A 20545-nucleotide genomic window follows, 5' to 3' on the forward strand; every position below is an offset into this window, starting at 1 on the left:
GTTTTTGATACAAGTGTGAAATATTGGCTGAACTAACTCATGTCTTAATCGTACTGATGAGGCATATAAAGATCGCGATAACGTGTTTTCACAAATAACAAATATTTCTTTTGTAATTCAAATTAAGTATGATTATTCTACAAATTACAATAACATCTCTCTCTCTGTCTCTGTCTGTCTCTCCCTCTGTCTCTGTCTCTCTCTGTCTCTCTGTTTCTCTCTCTCTGTCTCTCTCTGTCTCTCTCTCCTGCTTTCTTATATTTGTATGATCAGGCTATGAAATTTACGAGAAGATCTTGCGGGTGAGCGTGACACATTTCCATATTTAACATTAACGCAGGAAAAGAAAATGCCATCTCTCTCTCTCTCTCTCTCTCTCTCTCTGTGTGTGTGTGTGTGTGAGTATATATATATACTGACAGGTGTATGGTGAGAGAAATAAGAACACCAGGCATCAATTATAATGCTCATTTGCACGATATTATGACATAATATGAATGTCATTCTCTTTTACTCTTGTGCTGGAATTTGTAATATACCACAGTCAGTTTGAATAACATTGATCTACAGTGACAAAGGTAAATACTAGTCTGAAAAACTAAAACATTTGTCGGCTTCTTCCTTAGACCACAAAATAACACAGAACAAGGTGCAAATAGTACAAACAGTGGAGAGGAAATTGTATCCGACCACAAAACAAATGTGGTGTGAATATGTCTAATGATGCATACTGTTAGTGTGTAAAGTTAGGAGGGTACATTCGTGTATCGACCTATGAAATTCGTTATCACATTCAGCTTAAGAGTGTACATTCGTGTATCGACCTATGAAATTCGTTATCACATTCAGCTTAAGAGTGTACATTCGTGTATCGACCTATGAAATTCGTTATCACATTCAACATAAGAGTGTATATTCGTGTATTGACCTATGAAATTCGTTATCACATTCAACATAAGAGTGTACATTCGTGTATCGACCTATGAAATTCGTTATCACATTCAGCTTAAGAGTGTACATTCGTGTATCGACCTATGAAATTCGTTATCACATTCAGCTTAAGAGTGTACATTCGTGTATCGACCTATGAAATTCGTTATCACATTCAACATAAGAGTGTATATTCGTGTATCGACCTATGAAATTTGTTATGACATTCAGCATAAGAGTGTACATTCGTGTATCGACCTATGAAATTCGTTATCACATTCAGCTAAGAGTGTACATTCGTGTATCGACCTATGAAATTCGTTATCACATTCAACTTAAGAGTGTGCATTCGTGTATCGACCTATGAAATTCGTTATCACATTCAACTTAAGAGTGTGCATTCGTGTATTGACCTATGAAATTCGTTATCACATTCAGCTTGAGAGTGTACATTCGTGTATCGACCTATGAAATTCGTTATCACATTCAGCTTAAGAGTGTACATTCGTGTATCGACCTATGAAATTTGTTATCATATTCAGCATAAGAGTGTACATTCGTGTATCGACCTATGAAATTTGTTATCATATTCAGCTTGAGAGTGTACATTCGTGTATCGACCTATGAAATTCGTTATCACATTCAACTTAAGAGTGTGCATCCGTGTATTGACCTATGAAATTCGTTATCACATTCAGCTTGAGAGTGTACATTCGTGTATCGACCTATGAAATTCGTTATCACATTCAACTTAAGAGTGTGCATTCGTGTATTGACCTATGAAATTCGTTATCACATTCAAAACTACGTTGCATTATTAGCTTTCATGTTTCGACGTTACTACTTCCAGGTTAAATCTACATATACAGTATCAGTTCTTTCACTGTACTTATACTCCCCGATGGAACAGACGATTGATAGATACATTCACGTTTTGGGAGGGATGGACGTGGGAATAATCCACACTACTGAACGCCTTTTTGGGAGGGATGGGACTAATCCACACTATTGAACGCATATTTGGGAGGGCTGGGACTAATCCACACTATTGAACGCCGTTTTGGGAGGGATGGACGTGGGACTAATCCACACTATTGAACGCCTTTTGGGAAGGGATGGACGTGGGACTAATCCACACTATTGAACTCCTTTTTGGGATGGATGGACGTGGGACTAATCCACACTATTGAATGCCTTTTTGGGAGAGATGGACGTGGGACTAATCCACACTACTGAATGCCTTTTTGGGAGGGATGGACGTGGGAATAATCCACACTATTGAATGCCTTTTTGGGAGGGATGGACGTGGGACTAATCCACACTATTGAATGCCTTTTTGGGAGAGATGGACGTGGGACTAATTCACACTACTGAATGCCTTTTTGGGAGAGATGGACGTGGGACTAATCCACACTACTGAATGCCTTTTTGGGAGAGATGGACGTGGGACTAATCCACACTACTGAATGCCTTTTTGGGAGGGATGGACGTGGGACTAATCCACACTATTGAATGCCTTTTTGGGAGAGATGGACGTGGGACTAATCCACACTATTGAATGCCTTTTTGGGAGAGATGGACGTGGGACTAATCCACACTACTGAATGCCTTTTTGGGAGGGATGGACGTGGGACTAATCCACACTATTGAACGCCTTTTTGGGAGCGATGGGACTAATCCACACTATTGAACGCCTTTTTGGGAGTGACGGACGTGGGACTAATCCACACTACTGAATGCCTTTTTGGGAGAGATGACGTGGGACTAATCCACACTATTGAATGTCTTTTTGGGAGGGATGGACGTGGGACTAATCCACACTATTGAACGCCTTTTCGTTCATTTTTCATTTAGAGTCTAATTGAACTTATTAATGAAAATAAGGAATGGTTTGATTGAAAGATACTTAAAGATATATTTTTTCGGCTTTTCAAGTCTTGTTTTAAAGGACATATTTCCAATTATTAACCCAATCAATTCCAACTTTCAGAAATATGGCTTAAAATAAAAGAAACCGCTGATTGGTTCGAAGACTGATCAGTGAACTAATTTAATAGGATGCTGTGTAACCAATAGCGATATATTTTACATGTTCTTTCTACTCTTCAATTTGTTTGCCTGTAATTGGTCTGTCATCAATTTTGTCGTATATTATATTTTTGGTATCATATGTAGACCCAATGCAATATTCAATTTATTTCAATAAGAACAATTTCCTGATGTAAATGCTTTGTGTATTGCTTTAACTAAATTTAAAAATTTGCATCCGAATCGTAAACTTGTACTGATGAACTGATGCACGCCTATAGGTTGTGTAAGATACAAATATCATACACAGAGGGTATTTACGTTTTCTGGGCAGATATAAAGAAATATTTCACTCGTGTTGTGGAAGCATAATGTTGTCATAAGAGGTGAACTGAGTGAAAACAATGTATTGTCACGAGTTGCGAAGTCACTCGTCACAATACAAACTGCTTCCTCTTCACTAGTGAATTTTCTTTCTATTGTATATATGTTATAAGACAAAAAACTTTCGATTTGCGATTTATTTCTCCATTCGGTGTCAATGCGATTAACGGTCGCATTACTACATCGATACAAGGAAGTTCAGAAGTTTCACAATAATTTTAGGAGATCGACTTTTGACACATTGTGGTTGTACATATAGTACCCGCATCTGTAGAAACATGATAGAACAGAACAAATGACTTCGGGGCTTAACATTATTAAACAACATAACTTAATGATTGAGTTTACTTGTAAAGAGTTTGGTTTCTGATTTTATTTATTTCTAAATTCCGACGTGAATATTTGTGTGTTCGCAAGTTTGTAAATCATTCCGGTAACAGATACTGAACCCAAATTTCGATTGTCACTTAATTTCGGCTAGCAGACTGCTATAATCAAATCTTTATTTCACCATCGTTTTCAGACATGACAATAATTGTGATGACGGTTAAAATTTCTGCTTAAACAATTTTGTCACCATATGTAGTCAAGGGGTTTTCTTAAAATGTGTGCCGTTTTGTGGTAGAATTTAACAGGTATGCCATACTGTAATGGTGACAGGATATCGAATAGCAACATGTCATGAGAATTGCCCGATTCATATGGAAAACTAATTATATGATAGTTATTACATGAAGCCGACTTTTTGATGTTTTTTAGGCATTCTTAATGGCACCTTCTCATTGATTACATTTTATACTACAAGCGACCCAACAGTCTTGACACATTTTAAAATCTATTCATCATGATGGAGAGAGAGAGAGAGAGAGAGAGAGAGAGAGAGAGAGAGAGAGAGAGAGAGAGTAGGGATACATAAAGAGGGAAAAGAAGCAGAAAGGAAAATTCCTAAATTTGTAGATTCAGGTGAGAATACAATCCATAAGGGCAGAAAAATTTCCGAACTGGAAATAGAAAGCAGTTCCTAAAGTAATATCGCCACCGTGGCAATAAAATATGTGGTATCGCCTCTGTGGCGATATAATTTTTCTCGCACTGATATATTTTATTATCTCATTATGAAAGGCATAATCAATGTAATTGTTATTTGTTTCTTCAGTTAGTAAACCTGTATTTTTACCATGTGTTAAACAACTCATAAAACACTTTATGAAATCGTAAATGACGTACTGACGTCATGTAAAGCTCAAAGGGATCCGCATCTTCGTTCAAGTCACTTAACTACATTATCTTGTGGTTTTATTGAACTATTGCTCTGGATATTTATCTTACAAATGCACTTTTACGATATGGCTCATTTTAACGATAACTCACCGAATTATTTCAATCATTTGCTAGCATGGGATCGCAGAGGATGGCAGTTACCCTACTCAGCTCATACATTTTATTGTAAACGCTTATTCATTAATATATGGTCATTCATATATATATATATATATATATATATATATATATATATATATATATATATATATATATATATATATATATATATATATATATATATAAGTTTCTCTGGATATTGCTGTCTTTGCCCATTATATCTTTTGCACAAAAATAATTTTATCCTTAAAGTATTTTAATCACCATATTCATAAATAAACTTTCTCCAATTGCACAAATTTGTTCTACCTTTCCTGTATCAATATATAATCTTTAAATATAACATGAATTTCATGTCGTAACAGTCTGAATAAATCATGGATAATTGAGAACGGAACAACCAGGAATTTTGTCTTCTCATCAGATGCACTCTTGGTAGAAACGGGAGATTATCTTCTGATCTGGGAACCTCTTGGTAGAAAAAGGAGATTGCCTTCTGATCAGCGAGAGTCTTGATAGAAACATGAGATTTTCTTCTGATCAGAAAGACTATTGATAGAAACGTGAGATTGTCTTCTGATCAGAGAAACTAATGATAGAAGCATGAGATTGTTTTCTGATTAGAAAGACTATTGACAGAAACATGAGATTGTCTTCTGATCAGAGAGACTATTGATAGAAGGATATTTTTTCTGATTAGAGACAATTGGTATACAGATGAGATTGTCTTTTCATACGATGGTCTCTTGGTGGATGCAGATTTCACTCTTATAAAATCATCACGTTCAGCGGCAGTATTAGGCTTTCCTCTTAGTCAGCATATTCCAGGTTTCCAAATGGTCCCACATCACACTGTTTTTATCAATATATTTTGTCCAAATGGTCCCACATCACACTGTTTTTATCAATATATTTTGTCCAAATGGTCCCACATCACACTGTTTTCATCAATATATTTTGTCCAAATGGTCACACTAGACACTGTTTTTATCAACAACAACCGTTGATAAAATATCCTCATCTATAAACACTATATCTTCTTCCCTGAAAATATTGAAAAACAAAAATGGTCTTATCAATAAGAATTTGGCTATTAACTGTTAATATAGTGTGTGTGTGTGTGTGTGTGTGTGTGTGTGTGTGTGTGTGTGTGTGTGTGGTGCAGATAGATAGAAATATTCTATTTTGATAATGTCTTAAAACTTCAAAATTTAAAATGGATGCGATAAATAAAGTGAACAGTTTATGCAGTCTAGAAGCGAGTTGGTCTTAGTTCGAGGTTCCATGGAAAATAATAATTGGGCTTACTTTTCAACTTCTTCATTTATAGTTGCGAAGTTATGTTCGTCGGTGACATTTTCCCGTGAAGAAGTTGGAGATAAAATCTGTTTCAAACTGGTTACTGTATTAATTTCCTCTATTGCAGATAGCGCTGGTGACCGTGAAACCGCCTTCCCAGTCATATGCATGTCGAGAAGATGAGCGTTCCGTCTGTGCTTTGAAGTGTCTGACTCAAAGTCAACGCTGACAGGTTCTACAACAAATCTGCAATAGGATTGAAAGGACTAGGATAAGAAACCAATCCGTATATGGAATCAGAAGTAGACAATTTACTTCGAGCCCAGTAATTATTAGATAATGGCTCGTATATACTGATCTTACCACAGTGATAAGAAAATTGGTGAATGCAACTTACAATGTTTCCGGACGCTCATTACCTTACAGAAAATGAGAAGAAGAATAGGGATTTATCTTTCACCCTAGATATATACATCCTAAAATAGACTATAGGAAGATATACAAGTCTAAAAATCTGAGATGTGACGGACGGTTAATTTAAGCTTCTTCTCTTAAAGCCTAATTCATGCTTGGTTTCTCTTGTATTCGCCCGATTCCAACACATCAGGGCAGGCATTCATCACCACATCCGCCGCTTAGGATATTTAGTATAGGTGCGAAACAGAATATACATATTTAATATTTATTCATTTTTCATTCTTATCTTTCGTATAAATGTTTTGTGCATTGTTTAAACTAAATTTTCAAATTTACATTTGAATCGTAAACTTGTATTGACGAACATCTCATACTCAGAGGATATTTACGTTTTCTGGGTATATATAATACTATATTTCGTCGTGTAAAACAATCTTATATATATGTGTGTGTGTGTGTGTGTGTGTGTGTGTGTGTGTGCGCATGTGATACAGTATGTGCATATACTTTAAAATATAAATTTTTTTGTTAGGAAATATATATAACCATTTTATAATAAATATATATTAGTGGGTCAGATTTTTCAGAGTGATTGTAAATGTATTTTCTAATTGCACATTATGTAATCTAAATTTGTGGTCCGAATCTTGTTTCACCTATGATGTCCCTCTCAGAGTTTTATCGACATAACCTCCATTGTACATGAGAGAAATTCCTGACCAAGAAACAAACAATAACAACGCAACATCTTTTGATTTACCTGGGTTTAGGACTTGGTGGACAAGCAACTGAGTCATGCAGTGGCGCGCTCTCTTCATCATCTGCCTCATTTCGTTTCCTTTTTAAACTAATAGGAAAGCTCCATTTCCTACTTCTTTCAGTAGGCTTCTGTTTGGTTATTCTTTCTTCTGTATCAGAATATGTTCTAGCATGTTTCAGCGGAACGTATTCCGATGGTAAACATTGTACTTCGACGTTATCACCAACATGTATGTCTTCTAGGTATCCGTTAGATATTTTGTGACTGTGCTGAGATGTTAAAGTTTCACTGGAATCTGCCAGATGCAATCGGCTATTGTTTAAAAATTAAAAATACATGACTACGCCATATATGACGTCGTATGTTTATAGTTAAGGTACAGTCTTCTCGTTACTTTAACACTATGCATTCTTCGGCCTTTATATTAGGCAATTAACAGATCCTGTTCATTGTTAACGAGATCCTATAGAGCTAATTCGTAATACCGATTCTTGTTGTATTCTAATTAAATCTGGTATTGGCGTGCAAGCATATGTATGTGCATATATATATATATATATATATATATATATATATATATATATATATATATATATATATATATATATATATATATATATATATATATATATAGGGCCGGCGCCAGACCCGGCCAGACTATCTGGCGCCCTAGGCAACGTTAGATTCTGGCGCCCCTCCCCCCCGGAAAATATCAATTTCAGAATTTATAAACAATAATTTTTTTTTTTTAAAATGCGCCCCCTGAAATCAGCGCCCTAGGCGGCTGCCTAGTTTGCCTATATGGTAGCGCCGGCCCTGTATATATATATATATATATATATATATATATATATATATAGTTTCTCAAAAATATCAAAGATTCAAGATAATAACCAGTATTTGTTCTAAAGGAGAAGTACGCATAAATCTTTATTAAACACTAGCAAAATACTATAGTTTAACCTAAATTGCAAGTTTTATTGAGGATATCCTTTGAAATTAGCTGTTACAGATAATAGCAATTATGCATATAACTGTTGATTCCTTCTTTCACCGATATAAAGAAACTATCAGATAATGTTTAAGATAGATTTGTGTGCTCAGAGAGAGAGAGAGAGAGAGAAATGGGTGGGTTTACTGTATATGCGGTCGCCATGAAAATAGGCTCCAGATGGAACCGGCATGCTTGCTACCCGTGGAAAAAGAACGTCCCATATTATCTAAGGAATACTCATTTGCATTGACGATTCTCTGTTCTTCAACTGTCGGTTTCCTATAAATTAAAACTGATATTATAGTAGTAATAATAATAATAATAATAATAATAATAATAATAATAATAACAATAATAATATGAAATAAATCAAATTCTTTTGTAAATCACGCTTATTTGACTATGGTTTTCAGACAACACAAGAACAGAACATAGTCTCTACATATCAGTTTCCAATACTAACTAAATACCGAAGAGTTGGGCTAATTGTTTATGCTGGAGCATAGTTAATTGTACATACAAAGCAATTAATGTGACATTGTCAGCCAGCAAAATTTGCAACCTTAGTTGACATTTTAAGTCAGTGAACCCATGTCAAAACAAGCCATTAGCAGCGTATTATTGTTGCTATACTCTATGAGCGTTTTGTTGGTTTTCCGCTTATTTCCCGTATTATGTTAATTTATGGACCATTCAATATGTGTACAATACGAATGAGACATTCAAAGCAGTATGCACACTTGCATATTTCACAGTCTAAAGATGCCGAGTGTTCACTTTCATGGGACATAACTGAATGCTCATTCTATTATACGAGATAACATTGGGGAAAAATTGGAAAGGATTTGTGCACTCTTTGCAAACTTCAAAGACGGACCTCTTTGGCAAGTGGTTAAATTAGCTGTGCTCGCATTACATAATTCCCAGGTCTCTCCCATGTAGGCAAGACAACTTATATGTTAGTCCTTAAACAGCTATGTTAGGTCCTGTGAGACCGTAAGACTTGCACTAAATGCAAAGCCTGATGGCGTTAACTGATTCATCGTATGTTCATAATTCCTTGGAGACCATAACACTTATAGCAAATATATTCCCAATGTCGTTAACTGACTAACTCATAATTCCTCGGACACCATAATGCTTACACAAAATGCTATTCCCAATGTCGTTAACTGACTAATTTTATAATTCCTTGGACACCATAACGCTTACACAAATGCTATTCCCTATATCTTTAAGTGACCAAATTCATAATTCCTTGGACACCGTATGTCTTTCCGCGATAATTTTCGCGTACCGTGAAGTACCCCAAGCTAGTCTAGGATTTTCACTTTTCGAACTAGTTTATGGGAGGACAGCAAGAGGACCCATGGCTGTACTGAAACAGTTATGGATGCAGGAAAAGGCATCCGAGCAAGTATTAACAACTTATCAGTATATTGTTGATCTCTCTAAACAAGCTGGAGGAGCTTGCAACTTGGCCCAGAAGAATCTCTGTTACGCACGGGTACGTCAAACCAAATATTACGACAAGAAGGCGAAGGAACGGAAGACGGAAGTATGAAGTGGGTGACAAGGTGCTTCATATCAGTTATTGCAATAGTGAATTAAGCACGATGCGTCGTGATTTTAGCAAAGACCTTGAAGCCTGTTTTTGACTTCAGACTTATATTCTTTTTCATCCTGCCTTAAAATGTTCAGTTAAGAATTTCTGAACATTAATATTATTTGTGAATCTTTGGAATATAAGTTCAGTGTTATTTGGAAAACATGTTGTCCAGTTCCAGACGAAAGACATTCTAGAATGATTTGCTTTCTTTCTTTTCAATAAAAGCCAAGACACCCATGCAGATAATCACCAATCAAACGAACACATTCCTAAAATCAAATGCCACTAATGACATAATGATAACATTATGGTTTTAAAGATATATAAATATGTATTACATTAAAAGAACGATGTGTTTTTGTAGTGCATTTGACTCACGCTAGATTGAATGTCGATCCTAAAAAGTTTTGCCTCATGGACGACAAAGAGGCTTCCGTGTACGGAAGGTTCGAAACCACCTCATGGAAGTGTGCATCTTTAACTAGAGTCGGATGTTTCCCGTGACACTGATCTGCCAGACACATTACAACCTGCAGCGATTTAGGTAAATGATAATAATAATAATAATAATAATAATAATAATAATAATAATGTCCGAAATTGTACATTCAATATAGCCACTGTTGTTGTAGATACCGAACCAACCTAATAAAGTAAATACAAGAAAGGAAGTTAACTTTTGTATAAGAATTGTGTAACTACACGATAAGACGTATTTATTTATTGCTTTTTTGAATATATTAAACTTTGACATTACGTTATAAAAGTCCTATATAAATAATCTAGATTTTCATTGGTCTACAAGGACGCGAAACAAGTGCAATAATAATATTTTATATTTACTACGGCCCTAATGAGACCTATACTGTGTGAGTTATTATTAGATTATACATTTCCTTTAATTTTCAATACTTTTCGAATTAAATCGAGCTTTAGCAATACGTTCCATGCACCAAGACACCCTTGCTTTGGTTAAGCACCAAACCTGGACACAGCTTATCAAATTAACCAGCATGGGTTAGCTTTGGAATGTCAAAAAATTAGTTTCACTTAAATGCAATGACTAGGCATTGTAGTGTAAGTGACTTTGCTGGTATCGTCTGAATTATACACGTTTTATTTGTTATCCCATACAAAAGTCAATAAGTTCAAGTCCATAAGCATATTATTTTCTGTTAAGACTTTTAATGCTACTTTCTATTTCTAATACAAGTAATATTCTTCACTGGTTAGCAAATCAGATACAAGCATTAATATTAGGTACTGCAATATTATGCAATAACAGCACACTGGCCCAATTATTGTAATAATATCCAACATAGGGTAAAATTATAGGTCACTGGTCCAATTAGTGTTATTATTGGATACAATAACACCTCACTGGCCTAATTAGTGTTGAGATACCTATTATAGTATACAATTGCAGCTCACTGGCCTATTAAGTGTAGTGATACCTAACAAAGAGTGCAATTACAGCTCATCTAACCAATTAGCGTAGTGATAACTAATAGAAACACGGAGTCAGCTGTAAATAATTACTGAAATAAATCTGAATTCAATTGTAACTTAATAAAGAGTACATATATTTTATCAGGTTCCCTTCCGTGTGTTTTTTTTTCCACTGCACGTGCCTGTATACAAACCACTTTGTCTTAAATTATTACCAAAACAATAAAAAAGATTCAAATTTTAACTTCTAATACAGTCATTAAACATGTCAAAGCTGGACGTGTGTAATTGACCAACAGATGAAGGGAGAGTAGCGATATTATTATAATTCATGATTGGGGGGAATCAGTGCTGTGGATTAAAAGATAAAATATACCCCCTTTCTCCACTATGAAAGAAACAATTACCAACAAAAGGAAATAATCTTAATACAACAGGCTACAAATAGAATGCATTCTCCGATCGGATACCAAGAACCATTCGACTGACTGAATTGCATCAGAATTTGTATTTTACATGCCCCCCTCGGTCCAATTTCAAAAAGAGCCCCATATTTTCCCGGGATATAATTTATGTGCAAAGAACGAACATGTTGGCAGAAAATCGCAAAATATTTTTTACTTGTTCCTTAAAATTTTTAATTTTCTTTTTATGTAAGACAATAATCTCCATAAAAAGACGTTGTTATAAAATTTGAGAGAATTGGAAAAATCAAGGAAAATCACATTTCTTAAGCAGTCGATATTTCATCATAATGGTCAGACATAAATGCATGTGGAATTATTTCATATCCACACCGTCGGCCCCTAAAAATGCTCTTGTTAACAGTATATTGCAAGTTGATGTCGTAATTAACAATAAAAATTATAATTTAGAAAAGAGTACTGATAAACTCTTGAAAGCTGATATCTATCACGAATGACACTATTCCTACTTAATGGTTTTTGTTATTTAACATAACTTTTCGGGAAGCAAAAGAAACTCCGAGTGACTGAAGGTATGTGGATTTCTTTTCCAGACACCCGAACAATTTGGCATATAACTGTTACACAGATCAACCTCAATAAACTCAGGGTTGGAAAATGAAAACAAATGGGGAGATTGGTTGCAGAGAAGCAAGCTAACTGGACGATCTTGGTGGATTTTGGGGGCACAGCAAACTAAACTGGACGATCTTGATGGATTTTGGGTGAAAGACAATCGGTTAACATAGTTATGAGCTCAAGAAATCATGTTATTCATATTATTTCCAATTTTTTGTAGGACTGAATGCAGCTTTAATATTATCTGTCAAATACATACATTTATATACTTACAGCAAAATGTCTGTCTAAAAGCCAGTTCATGTCATAGTCATCGTCGTCTTCTCCAAATGGATTTATTAATTGCTCCGCCACCTAAAAGATAAACATATACATTAAACTAAAAGCCTTAATAAAACCAAAAAGAAACTTTCATGTTTTACTTATATCAATTTTATTTTAAGTTTTGGGCTTCGTCAAGCAATAATGTAAACCGAGTTTCCGCTATCTTTCTATTTGTATGTTAATATAGGAAATCAATATAGAGTCTTCAACATATAAAAGTTACCACAGACTATTGTCTTTCGAAGATTAATATACATATTATTAATTTGCTCCTTTTATTATTACGACACACAGCAAGCAGACCATTTTGAATTTGCTATGGTGTCAGGTCCATACACAATTGTGTGTGTGTGTGTGTGTGTGTGTGTGTAAAGTTTTCCTGTTAGGCACAAGCCTTATATAATGTTCATTAACCATATGTTGTGTCACGTTGCCTGCCCGCGATTACGTAAGTCAAGAACAAAGGAAATGGTTAGAAGCCAAGTATACATGTTAGACCCCGCGGCTATAGTGGTCCTGTTCGTAATTGTTGGGTGTCAAAAATCACACGCGGACGTTGAAAGCTTTGTTCAAGAACAAAGGACCATTATTGGCGTCGTAAACTCACCATGTTGACAGACGGCCGGAGCATTGTCTGCTATGTTGAATAGAACAGGGTAGAATCGATATCCAATCGGAATTGAGAGAGGATGTGGTCACCATTTCAGTCTGAATTTAACTGGGTAATTTAGACTAGAAACTTCAGTCATTGCGAAACATCGTGCTGGAAAGTTAAAGCAATAACTCCGGGAAAGCCACTCGTAAATTGGAGGGAAAAGTTAGGCAATTCTAAGGAAAGCCAAAGCTTCGTAAAGGAAGCTTTTAGGGGACAGACTTCCGGTGTGGTTTAGTCCCGAGTCTCTAGGAGAGAGACGGAATAGAGACTAGTGGAGAAGTCGATTGTGAATCGAAGGCTAGTCGGAGAGCTGAGTCAAGGAGGAGGAGGAAAAAGAGTCGAGGAGGAGTAATTGAAGAAGGAGCAGTGAAGGAGAAGGAGTTATGAGGGAAGTCGGAAGGAGAGAAGAAATTGGCAGGATAGGAGAGATATAGATGAGTAGAAACAAGGACAGGTGGAAAAGCGATCTCACACTATAAATCAAAGGATGCAATAGGCTATCATTTGGTCGAGAGGAAGAAGAGTGATTGGGAAATTATTATCATTTGAATACTGAATTGTATTAAATTGCTATTCTTTTGAATTTCACCTTTTGTGTTCTCAATAATTTAACTGTCGGCATTGCTGACTGGGGTCTCGGAGCCTTACCTCTATCACTAATTTCACTCCCTACAAAATCGAGCACAGGGTGGGACTTCTATGGTAATTTAAATAATATTTTAGGAGCACCCCTCCGCAACCCTACCAAACCCCACATGTTGGTATACTAGTATAACATTAACCATATGTTGGTATACTAGTATAACATTAACCATATGCTGGTATACTAGTATAACATTAACTATATGTTGGTATACTAGTATAACATTAACCATATGTTTGTATACTAGTATATCCAACACATTACAACAACAGAGACTCATCTTTGTAGGAGAGAACGTTTTACGCCGCTATCGTTGGCGCTACTCCCTAAAGTCGACATTTTCATAAGACCTTCCAAATAAACGTGAACAAAGTGTTACAAGAAAAATAAAATAAAGGTAATGCTGCTGAAACATTTCATATAATAACTGCAAAATAATGATAATGGTGAGAAAAATAAAACCTGTAAATATATGGTCAAAATTTCTTACATAAGCGGCGTCCTTTCAAGAAGACAAGATTTCTCTGATGGCTTATCATCATACATTTCTTTAATAAAGTTCACGTAAAAAGTACTTCTATCTATCAGACTTGTAGTCTATACATTCACAACGGTTTTATTTGTTTCATAGCAGAAATACCATTTATAATAATTGGTTGGATGTTTTCGAAGCGTGTTTGGGGAATTTTCATTGTACATATTTTAAAAGGCATACAAAACCTACCGATTAATATAAGGCTTGTTTAATGATACGGCCTGACTAGCTAATTTCTTTAAAGTTTAGTAAAGTCTGCCCCATTCAGAAAAGACCAACCCACTCCAAAACAACCTATATACAAATTTTAGTTTGATCTGCGAAATCTTCACAGCGTTTTGTCGGCTTATACGGTAACCAAAAACCATCTTGTTATATTGCATTTTTACAATGTTGTATTTGGATTGACTTGGAAAAATGGGACATTTGTGAGGCTGACGGTATATAGCTCTGATCTTTAATATGCTTTTCTATGCTTTTTATAGATCTTTGAGAGGGTAGCTATGAAAGTTTCTCTTAAATAACTGTTTTGAGGATTAGAATGGGGTTTTTTCTTCAATACTACGTGTCTCACATTTGTTGTGGACATTGCGGATATCACGTTCAATTCTTTCCTTGGATGAAAGTTCCTTTTGTGACTCAGTGAACTCATCTACATCGTCAACTTTATCATCTCTGCTTTATAAGGAACCAAACAGTTTCCTTAGTTCATCCACAAGCAAACTTCAAAAAGCAAAAATTCATGAGGATACATAGCTTACAAAGTAGTTCCTAACACAAGATACTATTTTTAAACACACGTATCGTACAATATGAAGCAGTGCAGTATTAAAAGGTACTGCACTATTCTGACAATGTAAAATTAATAGAGAGAAAAATGAGCATAATAATTAAGGATTTGTTGAATTAGTTCTGCTACAGTGTAATGTTGACCTTATAGCTGTGCATTTACTTTGGAAAACAGCATAAATTTAATTACTTAGCCTCTTGTGGTGTTCTTTTATTATTCAACCTTAGTTAAAAATGCAAAATGAGTATATAATAAATAGGTTACTACATTTGTATGGGAAAATATGAACCCGTGTTTTCTGAGTAATACTTCACTCCTAACGTCGTGCAATGTTGCTCAGAAAATCTCGTCCATATTTTGTCACACGCATGCAGTAACCTACAAATATGCTTTGTCTGTATGGAACACGTAGGAACATATTATCTGGAGCACCCTCGGCCTTATTCTGTGGTATGCTAATAGTAGAACCTCGGATGTAAATGTAGCCATTTTGAACTGCCTCAAGCTCGTGGTTCATTAAATGTCATAATGAAGTTATAACGACATGTCATCACCAATAGTAACATGAGCAATAGCTTGAAGCTATTGAAAACGAAGTATTTTTCTGTTTATTTACCACTGAAAATTGAAAGATTAACATAAAAATTGCATAAAGTGCTGGCATTTCATTGACTGAACGTCGCCGAATCTTAGTTTCAACACTTATTATCTTGCAAGTCTCCATGTTTCAGTCCTTTTTGAGTTGCAGCAAAATAAAATCCGTACTATTCGAGAAAAATAAAATCTTAGGTTTGTGCCTATTCATAATGAACTTATTGAACCTCGTCAAATAACTGATATCTCTTTTCTTGGCAAACTCGTAAAAGTAGAAATAATTGACTCCCTTCATGAAATTTTATTTGAAATGAATGCTCAAGTAAGATCACTGTGTGTGAAAACGGTTAACAGTTGTCACTGTTTTTAATGGCAGATGTTTTCAAGGCTTTCCTCAATTAAGGGGAAACTAAATGTAGTATCCAGTTAGCTCTGGCATCCATTTATACTTCCAGAGAGTGTTCATTCTCAAAAAGTGTGAATCTCGTTCTCGTTATATCAGCCGCTTCCAGGAACAAACCGAGCGAAATTCAATGCATCAACCGACATTTGGTATCTGGACTATCTGCAGCCATTTATAGTATTTATCTCGAACGGGTCATTGGGGTCATTTTAAGCAATATCATTGTTTACTGTGAATATTGTCTGTCATACAAATTTTCACAAACAGCCACAATGTAGACATTTTCATTGTGTTTGCGTACGAGGCTTATCAATAGTTTTAAAATCTTTGGATTAATTCAAACGAACGGAACAAGAGCAAGATTAAAGCAAGCAATACTAATATCGCGTTTTATCCATAATTTATATTTCTAACATCAGAGATTTGTGAAAGCCTCTCAGCAACCGATATTTGTGTGAACTCGTTTAGTTAAAGGCTATTTTTTTATCTTCATTCTTTGAAATCCTTTGATTATGACCATCAATGCAATAAGACGCCAATATATTTCAACTGTTATTTTTATATTTGTCACAAAGGCTTTCTTGATTAGCTTTCTAAAATATTGGATGATGTAATTTTAGAACGTTGAGACAGAATTACTTATTGGAACTGAGTGAGCGAAATGTTTTCTCCAACCGTAAACAAAAATAGACTGTCCCTGTTAAAAAGGTCAAGGCTTTGTCTTTACCTTCAGCCAGCCCATATAGAAGAAGAACTGCAACATAGTGAAGGCCGGTATAAAGAGGTCATAATCATATCCGGGTCCTCCCTTACCCGGTTCCGTGTACTGACGGCCCACCAGGCAAGCCAGGAAAAATATGTACACAGAAAGTGTCGCTACCTAAAAAAATAATTAAAAAATTGAATTTAATTATGATTTATAAATTAAATTGTTCGAGCTATCCATCATACAGTCAATCAATGCTAATGGATTCACTGTATAACTAAGGTTATCTAATTATCCAGCCAATTAACTGAGCAGTTCCAATACTTCGGTTGCTTCAGAATTATAAAGTATTAAAAAGGCAACAGGGAAATTATGTCAGAAAATTGAACATTTTCTTTCTGGAATCAGCGATGACAATTGGTGTCATCGTTGATTCCAGAAAGAAAATTTTCAATTCCACTAAAGTAAGACATTTTACCTACGTAAACCAGGATGACACCCATATTCCACTAAAGTGCATAAGACATTTTACCTACGTAAACAAAATCAACAAAAGTCTTAATATGAAATGAACAACAAAACTCGCAAGGAAATCAAAAGTAATGGACAGCTCCCTCAAGTTAGGAATGAACAATGTTTAAAATCGCTTCCTAAGGTACCGTGATTCACATACATGTATGGATAACTACTATTAACATGCAGGTTAGACATTTTTTTTTATTCGATCTCTACTGAGATCCGAGTCTACGGGTTACAGCACTCATCGTCTTGCCTGCACGCACCAACCCCCATAACCCTACGAACAAGCACACATCCTCAAAAAGGATGCTACAAAGTCGCTGATTTAGGCAATCATGCGGCAGATTACTGTATTCTATGCGGGTGTGTCTGCTACCCCTAGTGCATATATCAACGATATTGAAGCATCACTTTTTGGGAACGTGTGCTCGGAAACTTGCATCATAATATTATTTCTTCATATCCGAAATTTTCACTTCGTATTATCCCTCATCCTCCTTTAAGATCCAAGGATAACACTTTACGCTCTAAATGTTCTACATTCATAACTCACTTTAATAACCTCAATATACCTGACTTCGAAATCCGGAGTGACAGTGTACTTGCATCGGAATCAATTGGTGGCCGATAAGAAGATTTGTCTGATATATCAATGGTAATATAGCATCCTTTTTGGAAGTTGTGTGCTGAGTCGAGGGAATATGGAAGTTGGTGCGTGAAGGCAAGGCGACCCGGATTCGAGTCTCTGTAGAGTACGAGTAAAAATTATCTAAATTTATATTATCACGCTTCTTCCTGTAGGATCCAGGGACACTACTTTCTGCTCCGTATGATATATTTGTGACATCACAATGTGTGTGTGTGTGTGTGTGTGTGTGTGTGTGTGTGTGTGTATTTACTTGGTCAGTGAATGAATATTTAAAATGATCTCTCAGGAAACATCACTTACCTGTGTATACACCAGAGGTATTGTAATCCAATCATACACAAAACAGATTGAGCACTTGTCACGAAAATCAGCTAGTGGCTGGGAATAAAGATATCAAAAGAATACAGACAGTAATGGAATGGTACATACCCTTGATAGATATGTTATCGTATGGTTAACTTTAATGTTATTTTTATATTGTTTATAAATGTTGATGTTTCCATTGTGCTACGATAAATAATTAGGGCCAATCACAACAATATTGAAATGACGACAAACAACAACAGTTACTGCCTTTTTATCATTTGTTAGTATTATTTTTCATCAAAACTCGTTTTGCTCTTCGATATTCACATGACATATGTACGTTGTCTTAGCTCAGAATTTTGTTTATTTTCATTTCTTTTGTGATGCTTCTAGGTGTGCCCAGGATTACATTAAAAAGTAAAGTGAAAAATGTTACGTAAAGATACAGATGCGGACATAAAATTAGACAAAATGATTACTTCAAGAAACAAGCGCGGAAACAAATTGGCACATACATATCGGCGATCACTGATAGGATTTCAAAACTTTCTAAACTGCGATAATTAAATTTTAATTTGTTTAGTAAGATCTTTTGGGGCGAGTGTGGTTGTTGTTAACACGTAGGCAAGGGGTATTTGGGAAGGTACTGTCTGTGCGGGCCCAAGGTTAAGACAACCAAAGCTCCTTGATTATAAGTATTTAAGCGCATACTTTTAGCCTTCAGGCTGTAAAGGCAGGTACGGCCCTAGGGCAAGGCGAACGAGGCAACCGCCTTGGGGCCCGCGCTTTCAGGAAATCAACTCCGCAATCCAATTTTTTGCTTGGAGCCCCGCGCTCATCGCTTGCTGCCTTGGTCCCCGCACATCATAGGGCCGGGCCTGTGTAAAGGAACATTACTGTATGAACCTTCCAGTTATTTCTCGATTATTTCTGAATGTCTGTGTGAGCGGGGGGAAGGGGGGCAGTACTTCCCCTAACCCCGATCGGCCAATAAAAGTTTAATGCATTATTACCATTACATAAAGTACCACATTTACTTAATTAACAGTTTCTTCCCCTAGTTTAAGCCTCTAACTGAATGTTCAGCTGACCTTTTCATGTATTTCTCTATCCCAATTATTATTTTGCGTATGCTGTTTAGATTATTTGCATTTTGCACCTATGCTTACCTCCATGATCATGCGCAGACCCCAGTCGGTTTCTATTCTCCCTTCCTTTCTGGCTTCGGTCAGTAAACTGTTCACCCACATCAGAGGAACCCAGAACTTGTGATATTTGCATTCCACAGACTCCCAAAGTACTGCCTCGTCATGTGTAATGAAACCTGCGTACAAAATCAATCTACATAGTCTTGTTTTCGAACATGTAATATGGAAACGTCAAACCGCATAATTTGCGAATAAATGGCTTTAATTGCCAGTTAATGAAAACAGTAGCGATTTGTTCATGATGGTTATAAATTGGCAGGTATTTACTTTTGCAGACAAAATCTATTAATAGCTGCGATAGAGTCATACAAATGACCTCAATCCAGGAGGCAATCTGTCTTTTTTTGCTTCTAATATCGAAATGCCTTCCTTTCGTTTGTATTGCAAGGTAGATTACTTAGAGCTTTCATGACATTCAGGCACGAGACTAATGGCATATAATAAAGAACCTAATTATTATCTTTGGATTACATGACACTGACTTCGGAAAAGTTCTTTAGTAGTTTACTGGACCGCTTCAGTGGTCTGTGTGATTAGAGCGTCCACCTCGGATGCGAGAGATCGTGGGTTTGAGCCACGGCCGAATCATAGCAAAGACTTTTTAAAAATGGCTCTTACAGCTGACTCGCATGGCAATTATAATTAAGAGGTTAGTTTTAGGACTGGTCGGTCTGGTGTCAGGATAATGTGACTGCGTAGGATATGATGCTACATGTGTGCAGCAGGATGCCCCAGTCCTAAACATCACTATAAAATGCCTCACTTGAGACAATGCACCAATATGACTGAAAAATTGTTAAAGCTACGTTAAAAATCCTTATCACGCACACACACACACACAAACAAAGACTACGAGAGAGAGAGAGAGAGAGAAAGAGAGAGAGAGAGAGAATGATGATGTATCTACTAACTTAACTATG

At 35.9% G+C, this 20545-nt stretch overlaps 1 protein-coding gene across 3 annotated transcripts in view; it reads right to left on the reverse strand.

Moving 5' to 3' along the window:
- Window positions 1–4927: 4927 nt before the first annotated feature.
- LOC149794418 (bestrophin-4-like) overlaps window positions 4928–20545 on the reverse strand; it is a 47568-nt gene continuing 31950 nt past the window's right edge. For all 3 annotated transcript variants that reach the window (XM_089968620.1, XM_089968618.1, XM_089968619.1), the window contains 9 exons: window positions 19587–19741; window positions 18412–18489; window positions 16965–17117; window positions 12567–12647; window positions 10180–10331; window positions 8337–8471; window positions 7199–7510; window positions 6031–6267; window positions 4928–5766 (listed from right to left, as the gene is read on the reverse strand). In XM_089968620.1, the coding sequence (XP_089824746.1) occupies window positions 5697–5766; window positions 6031–6267; window positions 7199–7510; window positions 8337–8471; window positions 10180–10331; window positions 12567–12647; window positions 16965–17117; window positions 18412–18489; window positions 19587–19741 (1373 nt within the window). In that variant the 3' untranslated portion in view covers window positions 4928–5696. The remainder of the gene's footprint in view (window positions 5767–6030; window positions 6268–7198; window positions 7511–8336; window positions 8472–10179; window positions 10332–12566; window positions 12648–16964; window positions 17118–18411; window positions 18490–19586; window positions 19742–20545) is intronic.

Source organism: Sinohyriopsis cumingii, chromosome 8 (genome assembly GCF_028554795.1).
Source record: "Sinohyriopsis cumingii isolate HCF-2022 chromosome 8, ASM2855479v2, whole genome shotgun sequence".
NCBI classification, from domain to species: Eukaryota; Metazoa; Mollusca; class Bivalvia; order Unionida; family Unionidae; genus Sinohyriopsis; species Sinohyriopsis cumingii.